At 43.1% G+C, this 17,489-nt stretch overlaps 1 protein-coding gene across 1 annotated transcript; it reads left to right on the forward strand.

The window, feature by feature from the left end:
• The first annotated feature begins 5,232 nt into the window (after window positions 1-5,232).
• Window positions 5,233-16,773, forward strand: ajuba (ajuba LIM protein). Its single transcript, XM_033610326.2, has 8 exons — window positions 5,233-7,921; window positions 12,059-12,160; window positions 12,310-12,377; window positions 12,485-12,547; window positions 14,054-14,184; window positions 14,382-14,433; window positions 14,771-14,839; window positions 16,220-16,773. The coding sequence occupies exons 1-8, from the start codon at window positions 6,325-6,327 to the stop codon at window positions 16,349-16,351; spliced, it is 2,214 nt and encodes a 737-aa protein (XP_033466217.2). The 5' UTR covers window positions 5,233-6,324; the 3' UTR covers window positions 16,352-16,773.
• Window positions 16,774-17,489: the final 716 nt, after the last annotated feature.

A 17,489-nucleotide genomic window follows, 5' to 3' on the forward strand; every position in this document is an offset into this window, starting at 1 on the left:
CAGACTTTGTCTCTTTGTTGCTGTTGCGCTTGCTTGTATTTTATCTTTTCTACAACAACTTAAATGTTGCTGTATGGCTTTAATGCACAGCACACTGAGTCTACCTCTAATTAAATCTGCTATATACATAAAACTGCCCTGCCTTGCTTGTCAGCAATGTCTGAGGGAGACATGTTGTTATCAAACATGTTATCTGTTATCTGTATTGAGGCTGTAGTGGAAAGGAAACAAGCCATTAGTGATTTCCCTCAACCATTAAAGGAGCACTCCACTGTTTTTATACGTCAAAGTCAAGTGACTAGTCATGAGGAGTAGTTGTCAGCCTGTTAAAACAGTTGTATAATGTGTCCTGAGGCTCTGGGTGAGCTTTGTCTAGTCTGAGAAAAATATCTCCTGATGATGTCATCGTGACGTAATCAGGTTTATCTCACTTTGAGACTGGAGACGGAGACGTTTTGAAAGACAGGTTTTCATTAGAGTCTAATGCAGTGGATCCTAACTTATTTATTCCCATTTTTGACCCCTTTGAAGTTTAACAATGTGACGTCTATCTTTGGCTTCTCTTTGTAGACTCATAGGGGTCAAAAGCAGTCAAAACATCCAAAATACCACAGGGGAATTTGAGTGAGAGAGAGAAGAACAATTTTGTGTAACAGAATGTGTTTTTTTAATTAATCTATCTTGTTCCCTCCAATATCTTGTGAATAATCTTGTGACCTCTCAGATTAATCTGAGGACCTTTGGGTGATTCCAACCCCTAGCTTTGAAACCACTGAACTAATGGTACTCAGTAGAATAACAGAGTGTATGATCAAGGCATGGATAAATCACTGAATGGGCCAACCAAGCACAGGCCTAGGGGCAAAAAGCCACTCAAATTAACATGTGCTGACCAGGGAGAGACTCAAAATGACCACAAAGAGACAATAAATAATGACAAAAGGGGCAAAACAACCATAGAGACACAAAATGACCTCAACAACTCAAAAAATGGCGACAAAGAGACACAAAATGACCACGAAGAGCAACAAAATGACCTCAATGACACATAAAATGACTACATAGACACAAAATGACCTCAGCAACTCAAAAAATGACTACAAAGAGACACAAAATGACCTCAACGCGGCACAAAAGGACCACAAAGAGACACAATATGGCCACAAAGAGACACAAAATTACAACAAAGAGACACATAATGACTACAAACAGACACATAATGACTACAAACAGACACGAAATGACCACAAAGAGACACAAAATGACTACAAAGAGACACAAAATGACCTCAACACGGCACAAAATGACCACAAAGAGACACAATATGGCCACAAAGAGACACAAAATGACCACAAAGAGACTCAAAATTACAACAAAGAGACACAAAATGACTACAAAGAAAAATGAAATGACCACAAAGAGACACGAAATGACCTCAAAGACACTGAAAATGACAACAAAGAGACTCAAAATGACTACAAACAGACACATAATGACTACAAAGAGACACGTGACTACAAACAGACACAAAATGACTACAGAGACTCAAAATGACTACAAACAGACACATAATGACTACAAAGAGACACAACATGGCTACAAAGAAACACAGAATGACTACAGACACAAAATGACCACAAAGACACACAAAATGACCTTAACGATTAGATCCAGGGTTTTGGAAACATGGCCCATACTTTGGAGTCAAAGTTCAGTTGTGACCTTTACCTTTATGGGCTAATCGGCCTCTCAGCTTTAAAGATTTAACAAATATAAAACACTGAAGTGCCTCCTTTAGGTTTGGGTGACACAAAGCTTTCTACTGAAATTACTCCTCAAACCTCACAGAGTAATTAAACACATCACAGCTGGGGGCTATTTAAGTTAAAGGTCATGTTTGCTGTCTGCCTTTTGAAAAAAATAATTACACTGACACACAGTGAGAGGGGTAAAGATTGAGATGTGAGGTGCAGGAGATGACTTCTGGAAATATTATAGACATGAGTGTGTCAGAGACGTGCAGACAGAGCACAGCCGCTCTCAGCTCTTCAAAGTATTGTTTTTGTATGAAGTGCTCCGCTACTAAGCCCAGAAGAATTTCTCTGTTAGCTTTTCAGGCAAGTTCCCACTCGCAGCCTGTGAGGGAAACGCCAGAGTGTGCAGAGGCTGCTGCTGCTGCTGCAGGGACTCCGGTGAACCGCAGGGGCCATGAAAGGCTCCACATGGAGGGGCTCCGGGGCAGATAGAGAGCCGACAAGCCTTTTTTAAACACGCCACGCCAAGCACAGTGACTTTATCAGGGCTTGGTGTGTTTTGGTGTGTCCCTCAACTGCCACAAAACGGCCGGAACCAGCACTGACTAATGCCGGCCAGTCCTGAAATAGTAGCAGGATGTTTACCCTGTCTCTTCCTTGGAGAACTCAGACACGCCGAAAAAATTCACCAGCAGCACCACCGCGCTGTGTCCCTCCGCGCATTCCACAGGCTGGTGGTACAATAAAGTAGAACCGTTGCCCTCAGCGACGCAGTTTCAAAGTATTTGACTTTAAATCAGAATAAAAGGACTACAAATGTTTACAACAGTTCAGATTTTTTAATTAACTAAATTTCATTAACCACAATGTAAAAATAAGCAGTAGCAGTCATACATTTAATATTCTGCCAAATATAAGTAGTAGCCTAAATATAATGCCCCCAGTTATGGTGTTACATTATTAAATATATTACATAATTTAAATATTATTAAAATGTTAATGTGTTGGCTGCATTTTAATGCTGTAGCTGGTCGACAAGGAGTCAGTTTTAAGTAATTTATATACTAGAAGGGCAGAATAATAACAGTGTGTAGCATTTTATAACATAATCATTTATTTTGTGCAGAAAATGTATGACTAAACTAATATATATGTGTAAAGCAAATGCAATGCAGTGTAAAATAGGGGAGAACAGGGTTGGTTGTCACGTTCATTAGATGTGTGTGTGTCAATTTTAATTGTTTACACAGTGGTTTTATAGTAAAATAATTATTACTATTAAAAGTAATATAGTATAGTTTAAATAGGCTAGCTTTTGTCGTAGCTACGCAACAACATGTGGTTGTTAGCTTGAGTCACTAGCAAAACATCGTAGTTGGGGCTGGTTGTCACTTGGTGTTTTTTTGTTTTGTTTATGGTGCTATTAAAGGATGAAAAATTGACTCATAGGAATGATTTTTCCATGAAAACCTTAAGTAAATTAATTTTTACGATTGCTTCAATTTGTTTATTTTTTTAAATTTTCCCATTGAAATAACAATAATAGGGACAACCAACCCCATAGTGTGTGTCAAATGATCCCACATCTTTTGAAGAGAATAGGCCTCAGGAGAGTAAGGTCACTCCATTCCTGACACTTTAGGCTACACATTAAAAAAGGTTATCTTTTAGGGATACAGTTTTTCAGGGATTCAAAGCAGGCTATCAGAAAATTAAAATACTAAACTACTGTAAAGTACAAATGGCCAAACTCAAAATTGCACTCACAGTCTTTGAGTAACTGTATTACAGTCTACAGCCTACATTAATTGCACAGGATTGGGCAGAACACGTTATCAAGAAAGCAGCAGACTTGGTTTTGGTTGTGATTTGGGGGTTACAGTTATGTGAGGAAAACAAAATAATGGCTTTTCTGAGAACAGAATTGTTTATAGCCGTGGTTTGGCTCGGCGGTCACTTCAGTGTTTAAGCCTGTGCCAAGCCACAGCCGCATGAATACATCTGCATCCAGTGCTCAGTCATAATAAACATCAACTTAATGGTTGAAAGGGTTTTAGAAATATGAATGTATTGAGTCAAAGTGTGACAGACACCATATCATAAAGGTGAAAACTTCTTTCCAAGTGCATTTATTCAAGGTCTGTACTCATTGTTGAGGTACTTGTACTTTGCTTGAATATTTCCATGTTGCGCTTCTTTATACTCAAGGGCGTAGGTTTCATTTTAACATTGGGGGGGGGGGGGGGGGCACATATGGGAGAGGTCCTCCCTCGTGAAATTTTGAGCGTGAAATACTTAATTTCATGCATTCAATTAGTAATTTTTGGCATTATTTTTTGCCCTTTCTGCATTAATTTATGGTGTAAATATCTTTAATTTTGTCAAGATAACAGCCCTCTGCTACTCTCATGTTTGTATTTTTTTGTATTTGTATTTTGGACTTTTAACTGTAGCAAAGCATAGGTGTAGATCTCGGGGGGGATGTGGGGGACACGTCAAAACAAACAAGTAGGAGAGGACATTTATTTTGACAACATTTAGGACATTTACACCATAAGTTGATGCAGAAAAGGCTTGAAATGGTGCAGAAAACTCATCAGAAAGCAGGAGTGTTTGATGCTCAAAATGTTCTCGTGGAGGACCCTGAAACCCCTGTTTCATATGTGTCTACCTTGATTTCAGAATAAAATCTACACCCATGTAAGCCGAGTGATTTTAAACCTTACTTATTGCTACTTCTACCAAAAAATCTGAATACTTCTTCCAGTATTGTCCAACCCCCACACATTTCAAGCCAAAAATACTGAAGACATGACCTCAGTTGTGGCTACGGCATTGCGTAGGTTGATGTCCTCATTTAAAATGTCAGAAACTGTGAAAGCATTTATTTTTGGCTTAAGAGTTGTTGACTCTTTGACTGAAAATGTCTAAAGGAATCTAGTGAGTGGACAGTGGGATTTTTTGGGGCGTTATTTTCCCATGAAAAACTCCTACTTCAAAGCTCAAACCTGAATATTAAAGTATTTTATTTAATTAATATTATTATTTTGCTGCAAAGTGCAGGTCTTGGCGGAGTGGACACATCCTCTGAGGGAGTTTTGAATGACGAAACAGCCATGGCTGGTGGAAAGGTGTCCCGGCCCTGTGGGGGAAACGAGCCGCCGCTGACTGATAAAGGAGCAGTGACGCGTCAAGCTCTTCTAACCGAAGTAACGGTCGCTGTCATTGCACCTTCAAAATAAAAGCACAAATAGTGCCGCTTTCGAAATGGGAGTGATAAATTACACGTTAGGCGTCACCAACTTAAAAACGCATTGTTTTAAAATCAAAGGGGAGTAAAGTGGTATACGTGAAAAAGAAACCAACGCTAAAACACCATTAGCTAACGATTTTGTGTTGTTTAAATACAACGGTTGCCCGGAAGGAGTTCACTTTGAAAAGCTTGTAACCGGAACTAGCTTGCGTAGCTTAGCTAGCTTGACGCTTGTGAAAAAAGAGGGGGGAGGTAAGTAATTATTTAGGGGGAAGAAAGAAAGAAACAAAGTTGTCGACCGTGCAATGCACACGGGGAGGGATTTTATTTATCTCGAGCGACTCGTTTAGTCCAGCACCGGTCCGCTGGGATGTAACTGTAACGGCGCACCGGTTTCCCTCATTTCCTTCCTACTCTCCAAACTTGTCCGCTACTATTTCGCCGAGTCCCGGACAGGATTTCTCCTTTGGAAACGGGAATGATAAAAGCAGTCGAGTCGCACAGGCGGACGGACGGACGGACTGAGGGGTCTAGCGAGTGCCGTGTGTGTTTCCCGTTTACGTTAATGAAGTTATTTTAATTTTCCCGAGCACATTTCGCCCTGGGATGAATGGCAGAAGTCGGGTGAGTCTGACTATCTGTGCTCAAACGGATTTATTTGCTTGTCTACACTGGACCCACATGAAGTGGTGATAGCCTGCATCCCGCTGAACCTCTCCGCTTTGTGTTTTTAAAAATAAAGAAGAATTCAAACGGAGAGACACCTCCACACCGCACTGGATAACCAAGACATCAAACCGACTTTAATTAAGTATATTTCAGACTCTTTAACTAACCGCGAGGATGCAGATGTGCGGAACCACATGAGGGTCCACAAAGGAGGCCCTCCACGACCATAGGTCACGCTGAAGTGTCCTGGATGTATGTGTCTCCTGTTTCCTGGCTGCATTGACTTGAACTGTTTGTAACTGTCTAATAATCCAATGGATTCTTCCTCACCACAGCCTACCTGTGCCTGTGGACTCTCCACATGAGGGCAAACCAGATGACTCAGAGGACAATGTCTTAGTCTTATTTATCTGTTTTGTATTTATTCTGTGTATATAAGGGTCCTTTTTAAGCTTTGTGCTAGTTTCAAGGCCAGTTTTTGATTTATTTGTGAGAATTTAAAAGCTACTACTTCATCTGTTGTAGTGAGAACTGTAGATTTACTTGAGCATCTTTGTTCTGCTGTACATCTACCCACACTGTAATTTAAAGGGGGAGCTGTAGGACTTGACTTTGCCCAGGCAGGTAAAGACACGAGAGGGGTTCATCATGGACAAGCCAATAAGCAAGTTGTTGGAGAAGTTAAAGCTAACGGACTCGGGGAGTGTGAAATTCAACAGTTCAAGGAAAAAACATGACTCTGCCAACAACTCTAATAACAGCAACGCCAACGCTGGCATCTCCGGAGGCAGCGGTGGGGGCAGCGGTCTGCCACCAGCTCCCAGTGCTGCAGCTGCCTCGCCCTCAAGACCCGGCCAGTTCTCGCTTGCCTCTGCAACCACAAGCGATGCATGTGTTCCAGCGAGTGGGAGAGGGGGAGGAGGAGGAGGAGGAGGAGGAGGAGGAGGAGGAGGAGGGATGGGAATGCCTCCCACTCAGCTCCTCACCCCACCGCCATCTTCCTCCTCGGTGGGTGCCGTACCTCAAGATGGCGAGCAACAACTTCACCCTTCCACCTTGGCACCACTGAGGCGCCGCTCCCCCCAGCAGCGGGCTTCCTGTTACCTGGGTGAAGGCGTGGACTCCCACCTGAGGCGTGAGTCTGGCCTGGGCCCTGAGTGTGACCCTCTGGGAGCGTTTGGCTCCAAGGCGTCCCTCAATCAACGGCGCTACTCCCTGGAGCTCCAGCAGCTGGTCAAAAGACAGCAGCTCCTCTCTCAGCCACCGCCACTCTCTGTTCCCCCGCCGTACCCAGCCTCCTCAGGGTATGGGTCAGCTCCCAGAGTTGGTGGAGGCGGCCTGGCAGAGCCTGGCTACCTCTCGGAGCCAGAGAGGCACAAGCGCCTCTCTCTCCAGGAGGCTCTGTTCTACAAACGCCTGAGCACAGGCAGTGAACTGTGGGAGAGCACCAGGCCTGCATCCCTCTCCCATCCACCACATCGCACATCTGATGTGACTGGAGGAGGTGTCGGAGGGGGGTTCTTTTATCCACCAGGACCTACCCTGAGCCCATGCTCGTCATTCAGCCTCCAGGAGTCGGTGCTGGTCAGCCCCAGGTCCAGCTTTGCCTCCAGCACCGCCAGTGGCGGCGGAGGAGGAAGCCCAATGGGGAGCCGCTGCAGCAGCAACCGGACCAGTGGCATCAGCCTGGGATATGACTCTCGCTACTCTGCCTCTGGAGGCCTCCCTCCACAGCAGCAGTGCCCCTCCATGCAGACAGGGGGCTCTGCGGCTAGTTATGGACCTCCATGCAGGGCCGGAGTGACCCCTGTGGAGGCCTGGAATCAATACCTGGAGGGAGGGATGCGTCCAGGGGCCCATGACAGCCGACACTCCTACCCACCCGCTGTTGGGAGTCCAGGAGCAGCGTGCTACCAGGCTGGCCCAGAGTGGTGGGACGAGCAGCAGGCAGGTGTGAGAGGCAAAGAGGGGGCCGTGATGGGGGACAGGGCCCGATACTCGGACCTGCCTGGCACCCGGTACCAGGAAGAGCTCACCCGACTTCTACTGAGAGATGCTGCGCTGACAGGCGGGGGGCTCCTGGAGGGCCTGATGCTCAAGGATCAGTCGCTGGCCCTGACAGCTCTTTCCAAACCGAGCACGACAACACTGGGGCCTTGCTCAGCCGGAGGGCCAGTCAAACCTCAGGAGGATCCAGGAGTCGGAGCTGGGAGGGAGGCCGTGGAGAACCGCCAGGAATTCTTTGGTGAGATCCTTTTTTTTAACTGTAGTTTTCAGGGTGCAAAGAGGAAAGTAGGGAGAAAGGTAGCCAGGATCAACAGAAACACAAATTGTAAAATCACATCCTAATTTGAGCCGGTGCCATCACCGTTCATGCACAGTACCCCATGCATTCATAATGGAGCGCCATGTCGCCCAGCATCCGCCCTCAGTGTGTCATTATTGTCCTCCTCGCTGCTGCCTGGTGTCAGATCACAGGTTTCTCTCTAAATGAAAGGGTTGGATGGATGGATGCACGGATTAATAGTTGAAAGAGAGTATGGATGGATGGAACCTGTAGAGACACGCAGGATTGTAGAATGCAAAGCATAAAGGAGGAAAAAAAAAAGGTGCTCGGGCTTCAGAAACTGATCCAGGCAAGTAGATGTGTTTGACTGAGGAGAAGAAAGAAAGGGAACACATAGGACAGATGTGCATACACTCATTCAGGTTCACACCTGTAGCCAAAACATCAGGCAAAGTCAGCTGATGTTAGAGACAGGCGTTGGTACACATGGAGGGCTAATGCAGCGTATCTACATGGCCATTAAACTGCAAAATTCTGCTGTAATACTCAGACGCAAATTACATGGTTGCATATAAACACAGCTCCGACCATTACTGTGAGTCACACAAGATTAGGGTCTCAGGATCTGTGTGTGTGTGTGTGTGTATTGTTTCTCTGTGGCAGGGTGTGTTTCCCCTGAGTGACTTCAGGCCACAGTAACGCAGTGTGTGTGTCTGTGTGAGTCATGTGTACGTCCTGGTGTGTGTAATGCTGCCTTGGCGTGTGCAGGGGCGGTGTGCTGTAGCCTGTTTTTCTGCTCAGGTATGCGTGCCCGGAGGGGACATACAATACTGTACTCCTCTCAGCCATTAGGAAGAAATCAGAGGCTCTGAGCCGTGAAGACAGACGCTCTGAGCTCAGCAGACGAACACACGTACACACCTGTATTGAAGTGTTGTGCTTTAATTAAATTGAAAGGAAATTAAAAATAAAAAACATGGCCACATACGCCAGGAAACTAAAGGGCTAGATTCAAAGCTAGTTGTGTTGATTTTGCCCCACAAGTTTAAAAGAATAACACACACACACACACACACACACACAAAAAAAACTCAGGTACTATGTCTTCTCATGCCCCCCAAAAAACTCCCTGACTTCTATCCCAGTCATTTAAACCAGCTCCATGCCTACATTTTCTATATGTAGCAGCGACAGACATGAAATTTAAAGTCTTGAGTTTAACTCTTGGCCCTTTCTTGGTTTCTGGCTTTGGCAGAGACTCATGCCTGTTCCTAAATATCGAAGGGACCGTCCAACAGTGTAGGAATTCTTGATTTGTGTGGCACTCCCTCAGCCACATTAGAAAGGAAAAAACGCAGGCGGATCCTTAAATAGATCAGAGAAACTCTGTAGCTCGGACCACCACACCACTTTTCCACTTTACATTTAGTGCTCTGACTGAACATGTACTTAGGCTAAATTGTATTCTGTTGGAGGAGAAGCACTCAGGGAGAAGTTAGTTAGGTTTAAAGGCTGTAAAGGGGACCTGTTATGCTTATGTTCAGGTTCATACTTGTATTTTATGCTTCTACTTAGACATGTTTACATGCTTTAATGGTCATAAAGCATTTAATTTTTCTCATACTGTCTGTGCTGGAACACCTGTATTTACCCTGTGTCTGAAGTGTCCGTGTCGGCACCTGTCTCTAGAAGTCCCCCTCCTGAAAAAGCCTTTGATTGGTCAGGGTCTGTAGCCCCCAGGAAAAATGCCGGGTTTTGAAACCAATTTTACAAACTGGCCACACGTGGAACTACAATTTCCAGTCCTGTTACGTTTTTCCATTGACTTACATTTTGAAATAGACATCTGTAAATCAGTGGGTAACTGTTTTTGAGCTAGCACTTAGTTAGCAGAGCACCAAACTAGAAGTTAGCTGGTCAGCCGGTGGAAGTCTGTAGTGCGCTTGCTCCACCAGCCCCACGCTGCAGAAGACATGGTTATTTTTATACCACGGAAATAAAGCTTTTTCGGCTTCATGCGCCACTGGGCAGCTCTCAGGAGAATGAACGGTGTATCCAGTTCTCTTTACACATCCATGACCACCATTGTAGTGTCACTTTTAACAGTGAAAAATCGCCAAAAAAGAGGGTTTTAAACAACCACACATGTTCAGCAAGAATATGATCTTAAATCAGGGAGATACTAACATTAGCAATCAAGATTACATGTTTCCCTGATGTTAGCATGTAGCTACATGTACATTAGCAGTGCACTTACAGCTGGGGAATGACTATAATGGAAATTAGCATCACTATTTACTGTGAAAAATTGCCAAAAAAGCTTTTTAACACAAAGGCACATGTTCAGCAGGAATATTATCCAAAATCAAGGAGATACTAACAATTAGCAACCAAGATTACATGTTTCCCTGACGTTAGCATGCAGCTACATGTGTGTTAGCAGTGTACTAGCAGCTGGGGAATGACTGTAACGGAAAATGGCGGCACTTTTACCGTGAAAAATTGGCAAAAAAAGCTTCTAAACACAACCACATATGTTCAGTCGGAATATGATCTGAAATCAGGGAGGTATTAACATTAGCAGCCAAGATTACATGTTTTCCTGATGTTAGCATGTAGCTACATGTACATTAGCAGTGCACTTACAGCGGGGGAACCACTGTAACAGAAAATGGCGGCACTTTTTACCGTGAAAAATAGCCCCAAAAGCTTCTAAACACAACCACACATGTTCAGTTGGAATATGATCTGAAATCAGGGAGATATTAACATTAGCAGCCAAGATTACATGTTTCCCTGATGTTAGCATGTAGCTACATGTACATTAGCAGTGCACTTACAGCGGGGGAACCACTGTAACAGAAAATGGCGGCACTTTTTACCGTGAAAAATAGCCCCAAAAGCTTCTAAACACAACCACACATGTTCAGTTGGAATATGATCTGAAATCAGGGAGATATTAACATTAGTAGCCAAGATTACATGTTTCCCTGATGTTAGCATGTAGCTACATGTACATTAGCAGTGTGCTAGCAGCTGGGGAATGACTGTAACAGAGAATGGCGGCACTTTTGACAAAACCAGACATGTTCCAGCAGGAATATGATCCAAAATCAGGGACAAATTCACATCAGCAACCATGATTACATTTTTCCCTGACGCTAGCATGTAGGAGTGTTGGTTGCGTAATGCAACACTTGCAGCAGTGTGCCAGGAGCAGATGACCATATGAAGAAATCCGGCACACTTTGATGTCACACTGTAGCCAGAGTAGAACTGGTGGAAATGGAGTATTCAGAACAGTCTGAAGTTGTACATTTAAAACTTGGGACACATTTTATATGAACTTCATTGTTACACTATATGTAAAATATGGACAAGCGCAATGGTTGCCCTTTAAATCTTTTTTTGTTTTTTAACTAACTGGTAATTTTGAGGCAGAAATGCTTTTACTTTACCAGTGTTCAATGTTAATGTTAGTTTAGTTGTTATATCTGACATCAAACTGGAGAAAAAATTAAGATAAAGGGCTGAAAGGTGTTTGTGGCTTGGTTAATGTCAAACTTAGCATGTGTGTCATCGACTTTAAATGGGAGGAAATGATTATCTGCCATTATATAATGATAGAAGGAAGCAGCAAACGTGATTTTGTTTTTAATTTTCTATTTTTGTCCCCTGGGGTAGTTTAGGCTCCTCACATCAGCAATCTCATCTAATCTCCAAATTGCTCCAATTGTGGGGTTGAAAGTCAAATTTAAAGGGAAGTCTTAAAAACTCCCAAAGAAAGAGCTGTCTGTTTTCTGCAGCGACTGCCAGAAAGTCAGATCCGGTGGAGTTTCCCCTTAAATAACAGAGCTCCACCAGAGACACTTGGGTGGATGAGCAAACAGGCTGGCACGGCTAACTGGGTTTTAACTGTGTGAAAATCCCCTAGGTGGTGCGAACGAGAGGATTTACAAGTGTTGACACTTTGTGTGGAGTTGGATTTCAGACACATCCTCCTGGAATGCGTCGTAAACGAAGTGTTAAGAGCTGACGAGCGATTCCTAAATGCGTGTTTGTGTCCGTTGTGCTTTCCCCCCATTGTGCCGACAGGGACCTGTGTGAAGTGTGGGAAAGGCGTGTACGGGGCGGATAACGCCTGCCAGGCTCTGGATAGCCTCTATCACACACGCTGCTTCACCTGTGTGTCCTGTGGTGAGTACCCCCACCCCTCCACCCCTCAAACACAACAGTGATTTAAAGTAGTTAAGCATCATGAATTTGTCACCAACACCTTCTCTAAACAGCATTTTTAACCATTTGCCATTTATGATGCTGAGTCAAACGCCTCTGTCCCTGTGCAGGACGCACCCTGAGAAACAAGGACTTCTACAATGTCAACGGCTCTGTGTACTGTAAAGAGGATTATATGGTAAGAGTTGAGGTCAAGGCGTGTTTTGTCACCCACACACACTCACACACATTCAGAGTCAGAGGATTGATTTTCCGCTAATGGTAATCTCTCTGTTGTAATTACAGTTTTCGGGATTCCAGGCTGCTGCTGAGAAGTGTAGCGTGTGTGGCCACCTCATCCTCGAACAGGTGAGCGCTGAAGAAGTGCACAAACACCTCTAATCACTTACGACTTAACACTTGATTTAAACAATATATCCTTTAACCCTAACTCTAACCAGCTCTCTGTAATTTTTGGTTATTTGCATGCTCTGTTTCCCAGAGTGCTTTTAAAGAACCCCCCAGAGAATAGAGAAATTCAGTGACGTCTCTGGGCTTCTCTCTTTGGGTTCCCACGGCAGATTTACAGAGGAATGTTTGCCTTAGTTTTTTTTTTTTTTTTTTCGATAAAGAAAAAAGGCTGTAGTGATTATCTTAAAACTTTTTACCATATTTGAACCACATAAGACCCAAAATATAAATAGAAAGTTCCCAGTGAGTGTGAGATCCACAGGCTGCGTCTTCTGCATAATTTGAACGGCTTAACCACATGTGAGTTTTGGAACTGTAAATGTTTTATGCTAAAAAATGGGTTGGTGGAAGAGCTTCGAGGAGAAATATGCATTTCCATCATCACTTGTCGCTGGATTGTAAATGTTGCTATGTGGTGTGAAGTTGTCTTTGAAACTTTGAAACTTAAGATATTCCCTGCATATTTGTAGTTAGTTTTGCAAGTATACAATATTATTTGTTAGTATTTTTTTCCTAGTCTAGTTATTTTGTTTCACTAAAATGTCTTTTACACTAGTTTTTTTAGTTTAATTTTGGTTAGCTATAATAACTGATAATAAAGACTAAAAAATACAACGCATTAGTGCAAGAGTTCGGTTTACAGACAGATTTCTGTCTAAAGTGAATTTTTTGTTCCGTCATAGACCATTTAGTTTATTGCTAACACAAAATAACTCTTAAATGTGCTACGTATTTCTCCAAAAAAACAAAAATTTGGAAAAGAATTAGATCCTTATGGTGGCCGCCACTGCGTTCATTGCAGTTGGCCAGTTGAATCGTAAATGTGGCGGCACTTCGGTTGTATGTTTTGCATATGATGGATTAAATGCTTTACATTGTAAACAATGGATTACAGTACGGGAAAGAGACACTTGTTATAATGAAAGGTGGCAATTTTATTTAATGTGCATTTACTTCTCTGTAGAGATGGGTAATGGTAATGAAACATCATATTTAACAACCTCAGGGTCTAAATTATTTGAAGACCGTTCATCACTAGTAGTGTATTTTGTTGAGGGTTAAACATTTTATTTTATACTTTCTAACTAAATTGGTGCCTTTGCCAGAATGCACCAAAGTGCACCATTAAAAAACTAAATAAGTAAATGAATAAATCCCTAGGTTGCTGCGATGCATCACTCACATAATGTTAAGCAACAAAAATGTACTGATTACAAATCACAATCAAAGGGCAACCACTGAAAACATACATGTCTTTACACTTGTGCATACACAGTATATGCACACCTACATACACAAATATACAGTCCAGGCCAGTTATCTGTGGATATATTTTTAAAACGAGACAAGAATTGTTTTAAAATCTCTCTAATATCGTCCATAATTATTGGTCCTTCTACTCAGATCCTGCAGGCTCTGGGGAACTCGTACCATCCCAGCTGTTTTCGTTGTGTGGTTTGCTCCAAGGTTCTGGACGGGGTGCCTTTCACTGTGGACCATCACAGCAGCATCTACTGCGTGGCGGACTACAACAAGTGAGACATTCAAATGCTTTGTTCCTAAAGACAAAGACTTAGTGGTTCTTATGTGGAAGAGAGATGTTGTGTAATTCAGTTTTTGCATGTGTAACATTTGAAGAATGTCACTTACTCAGCCTACTTCCCTTATTACTCAAACTGTGTGAGTGCTGCTGGTTTCTACGGTAAATAAACTCTCTCCTGTCGTCCTGCAGGGCTTTTGCTCCGAAGTGCGCCGCCTGTTTACAACCCATCTTACCTACTGAGGTGAATACATGTGTATTTATGTGTGTTGTCCATGAACGTGCTTATTTACTTCTCTTGAGCATAACATTGAACGCTGTGTGTGAGTAGATTGTGCAACTGAAAAACATTTTCCTAAGCAAACTTTTACAACCGATATGACATAGATGAACAAGTTTTACATAATCACAGAAGAATATTTCAAAATCAGTTTACCTAGCATATGTTTGTGGTGATCCACTTTTTTCCCCTTAAATTGAAAATACAAGTGAAAGTGTAAAAAAGCCTCTGAATTAACGGGGAAAACCACTCGCACTCTGTGCTGACCTCTGACTCAGTTTCCCTCCTGTGTGTGTCTCAGGGCAGTGAGGAGATCCTCAGGGTCGTGTCTATGAACAAGGACTATCACTTTGAGTGCTACCACTGTGAGGTGAGTTATCTTCAGCTGACAACCCCAAAACTAGTTTATTTCATTCTTCCATGTCCTGAAATTCCACTTTGAGTGCAGACAGTCTGATGAAGGAGCAGTGTGTAGGATTTAGTGGCTTTTAGCGGTGAAGCGTGAACGCCTGGTTATGACTCTTTGAGTGAACATCGTTCAAGGAGCCAAACTGTTTTTTTCGGGGAGCTGAATTATCTGCAGAAGTCTCTTCATTTTCCAAAAGAAAGAGCAGGTGATTGAAACCAGTAAAACACTTGTCCCTTTTATTTTATTTCATGCCACTAGTCCACTTTGCTGCGCCATACAAAGGGTACGATCAAATGGGGGTTACAGAGTTGTCCTCTGTAAGTCAGCAGCGGAGGTAGTAACAGTACCGAATCGACGTCTGTGTAAAAGGAACAGCCAGCAGGCAGGGACAGGTGTGATGTTTTGATGATGTGTTATGTGTGCAACCCACCGCTGAGAGATTTATAAAGCAAGCAGCAGTTAGCAGCTAACTCAAAAAAGAAGAACAGTAGCAGAAAATGTCCACAAACTGGAGACAATGAGGTCCAGGAGCTCCTTGTCCTCTGAGCAGAGGGCAAGATCAGGTGCCTTACAACAGGGATGGTACATGATTGTTATTTTTTATAAAGCACTGCCGACACAAATTTTGTATGGTCCGCAAGAGGCTGACGCTGATCACATTACGCCCCTCACGCCCTTTATTGCTTCCAGGATACAAGCATGCTGTCTAAAATCACACCTGGGAGCAGCATGATGTTGCTGTTGTTTGTTTCTGTGTGAAAATGCAAAGGCGGCATAAAGATGGGACTTGGTAGCGACCCTATAGCGCAATTTCTGCGTATAAAGGGCTATTTAATAATCAGGGTTTGTCCAACGTTGTTTAACAATGACGGAGATGGGACCTAGCGAAGCACCTGCTGGCTAGGTTCCCGAAAATTCAGGAGGTTTTTTCCATGAGCCGAATTATCCGCAGAGGTCTCCTCCTCTCCAAAACAAACGGACCAGGTGATTTAAATGAGGAAATACACTGAATGAAGCAGCTTCACATTAAGAAATTAGTGTTTTCAAAGCACTGCTCATCAAGGAGGGGCTGCCAACTCTGGTGGCCGATGCGAAAATGTGAATGGCCCTATCTAGAGCCAGTTTTGGTTTGGTTTGTCCGTTCTGGGCTACTGTAGAAACATGGTGGACAACCCGCTCCCTATGTAGATACAAACAGCTCATTCCAAGCTAACGAACACACGATTCAATATATCTCACTAAATGCTACACACTGGACCTTTAAGTTTGAAAGTGCCTTGATGGCTGACCTCACTTCCTCTGTGTATACCTGTCCTTACCTGCATCTTCTTCTCCCCTCAGGAGTGTGGTAAGCAGCTCTCAGATAAGCCTGGCTCACAGTGCTTCCCCCTGGACTCTCATCTCCTCTGCCACTCCTGTCACATGAGCAGAGCGTGCGCCACACACAACATTCCCCCTCACAACACACACTGATCAGCGTCTTTGCAGCTGCTGATGTTATGATAAAGCTGGTCTTGACATGCTGTCACTCTCTCGTGTGCTTTCTGCTCGGTCTTTCTCTCAAGATGAAACTGCTGATATTCAGACATTTCCACTGATTCACTATGTCTCACACGTACTGCCTGCTGTACTTGTTGTACCATTACTGTACCATAGTTATAAGGGAACGGGAAAGAAACTACTGCTTTTTTTACCCCAATGTGGCTACTGTTTGCTGTAGAAGAACAAGGGATTTTTTTGCTAAACTGTTTTGTACATATATTACCGCTAGCAAACATTTTGCACTTAAATTTGACTTTACTGTAAGAGATTTGTTTCGTGAATCTGTAAAATTTGGGGAAAAACATTACTGTAATTTCTGTATGTTGTAATAAATATTTTCATTTGTGTTCAGATATGGGTCTACTTATGCTTACAATACGCACTGCAAAGACTGGGGATAAACTAAAATAACTTGCTAACAGCCTCCGTTGGTTAGCTGCGCTACTTTAGTGGGAGGAGACCGTGGGAATGAGAGACTAACCGTTTCAATGAAGATTTCTCATTAAAATAAGAGCTGGTTGGAGGATCTGCTGTGTACTAAAGTACACGCACACACACACACTTGTTCACGTTCTTTTGCTTTCCAGAGTCCCCTCCATGTTTTCTGTCTACCTGGTTTGGTGCTAGAAAGATCGCAGCTATTGGTAGCAGACTCTGGCCAAATATGGACTGTTAAATTCTGAGCTCTGTTGGAATGTACCGTACCGTTATTCAGAGCACCAGAGCGTACTCTGGGCACTAGAGAAATGGAGCAGCAGAGCACCAAACGGAGTCAATGTGTGATTCATTTAACTGTTCGTTAATTCATGTAGAAATAGAAAGCTACATTTCTTTGAACGATAGGGCTCTCGTCAGATTGGATTCACAAACGCACCCAATGATCACGTCATTTAACTTCGGCATTTGCTTGAGCCAGACTAAAAAGTTATGATAGTGTTAAATGTTTGATTTTATCGGAACGTCAAGTCAAAAGACCTAAGAAATCTCGGTCTGAGTTATATTAGCATGTTAAAGCAAACGATCAAGGTCACAGGAACGGGCCACAACTTAAGCCAAACTTTTATTCAGG

This window comes from Epinephelus lanceolatus, chromosome 22 (genome assembly GCF_041903045.1).
Source record: "Epinephelus lanceolatus isolate andai-2023 chromosome 22, ASM4190304v1, whole genome shotgun sequence".
In the NCBI taxonomy this organism is placed as follows: domain Eukaryota; kingdom Metazoa; phylum Chordata; class Actinopteri; order Perciformes; family Serranidae; genus Epinephelus; species Epinephelus lanceolatus.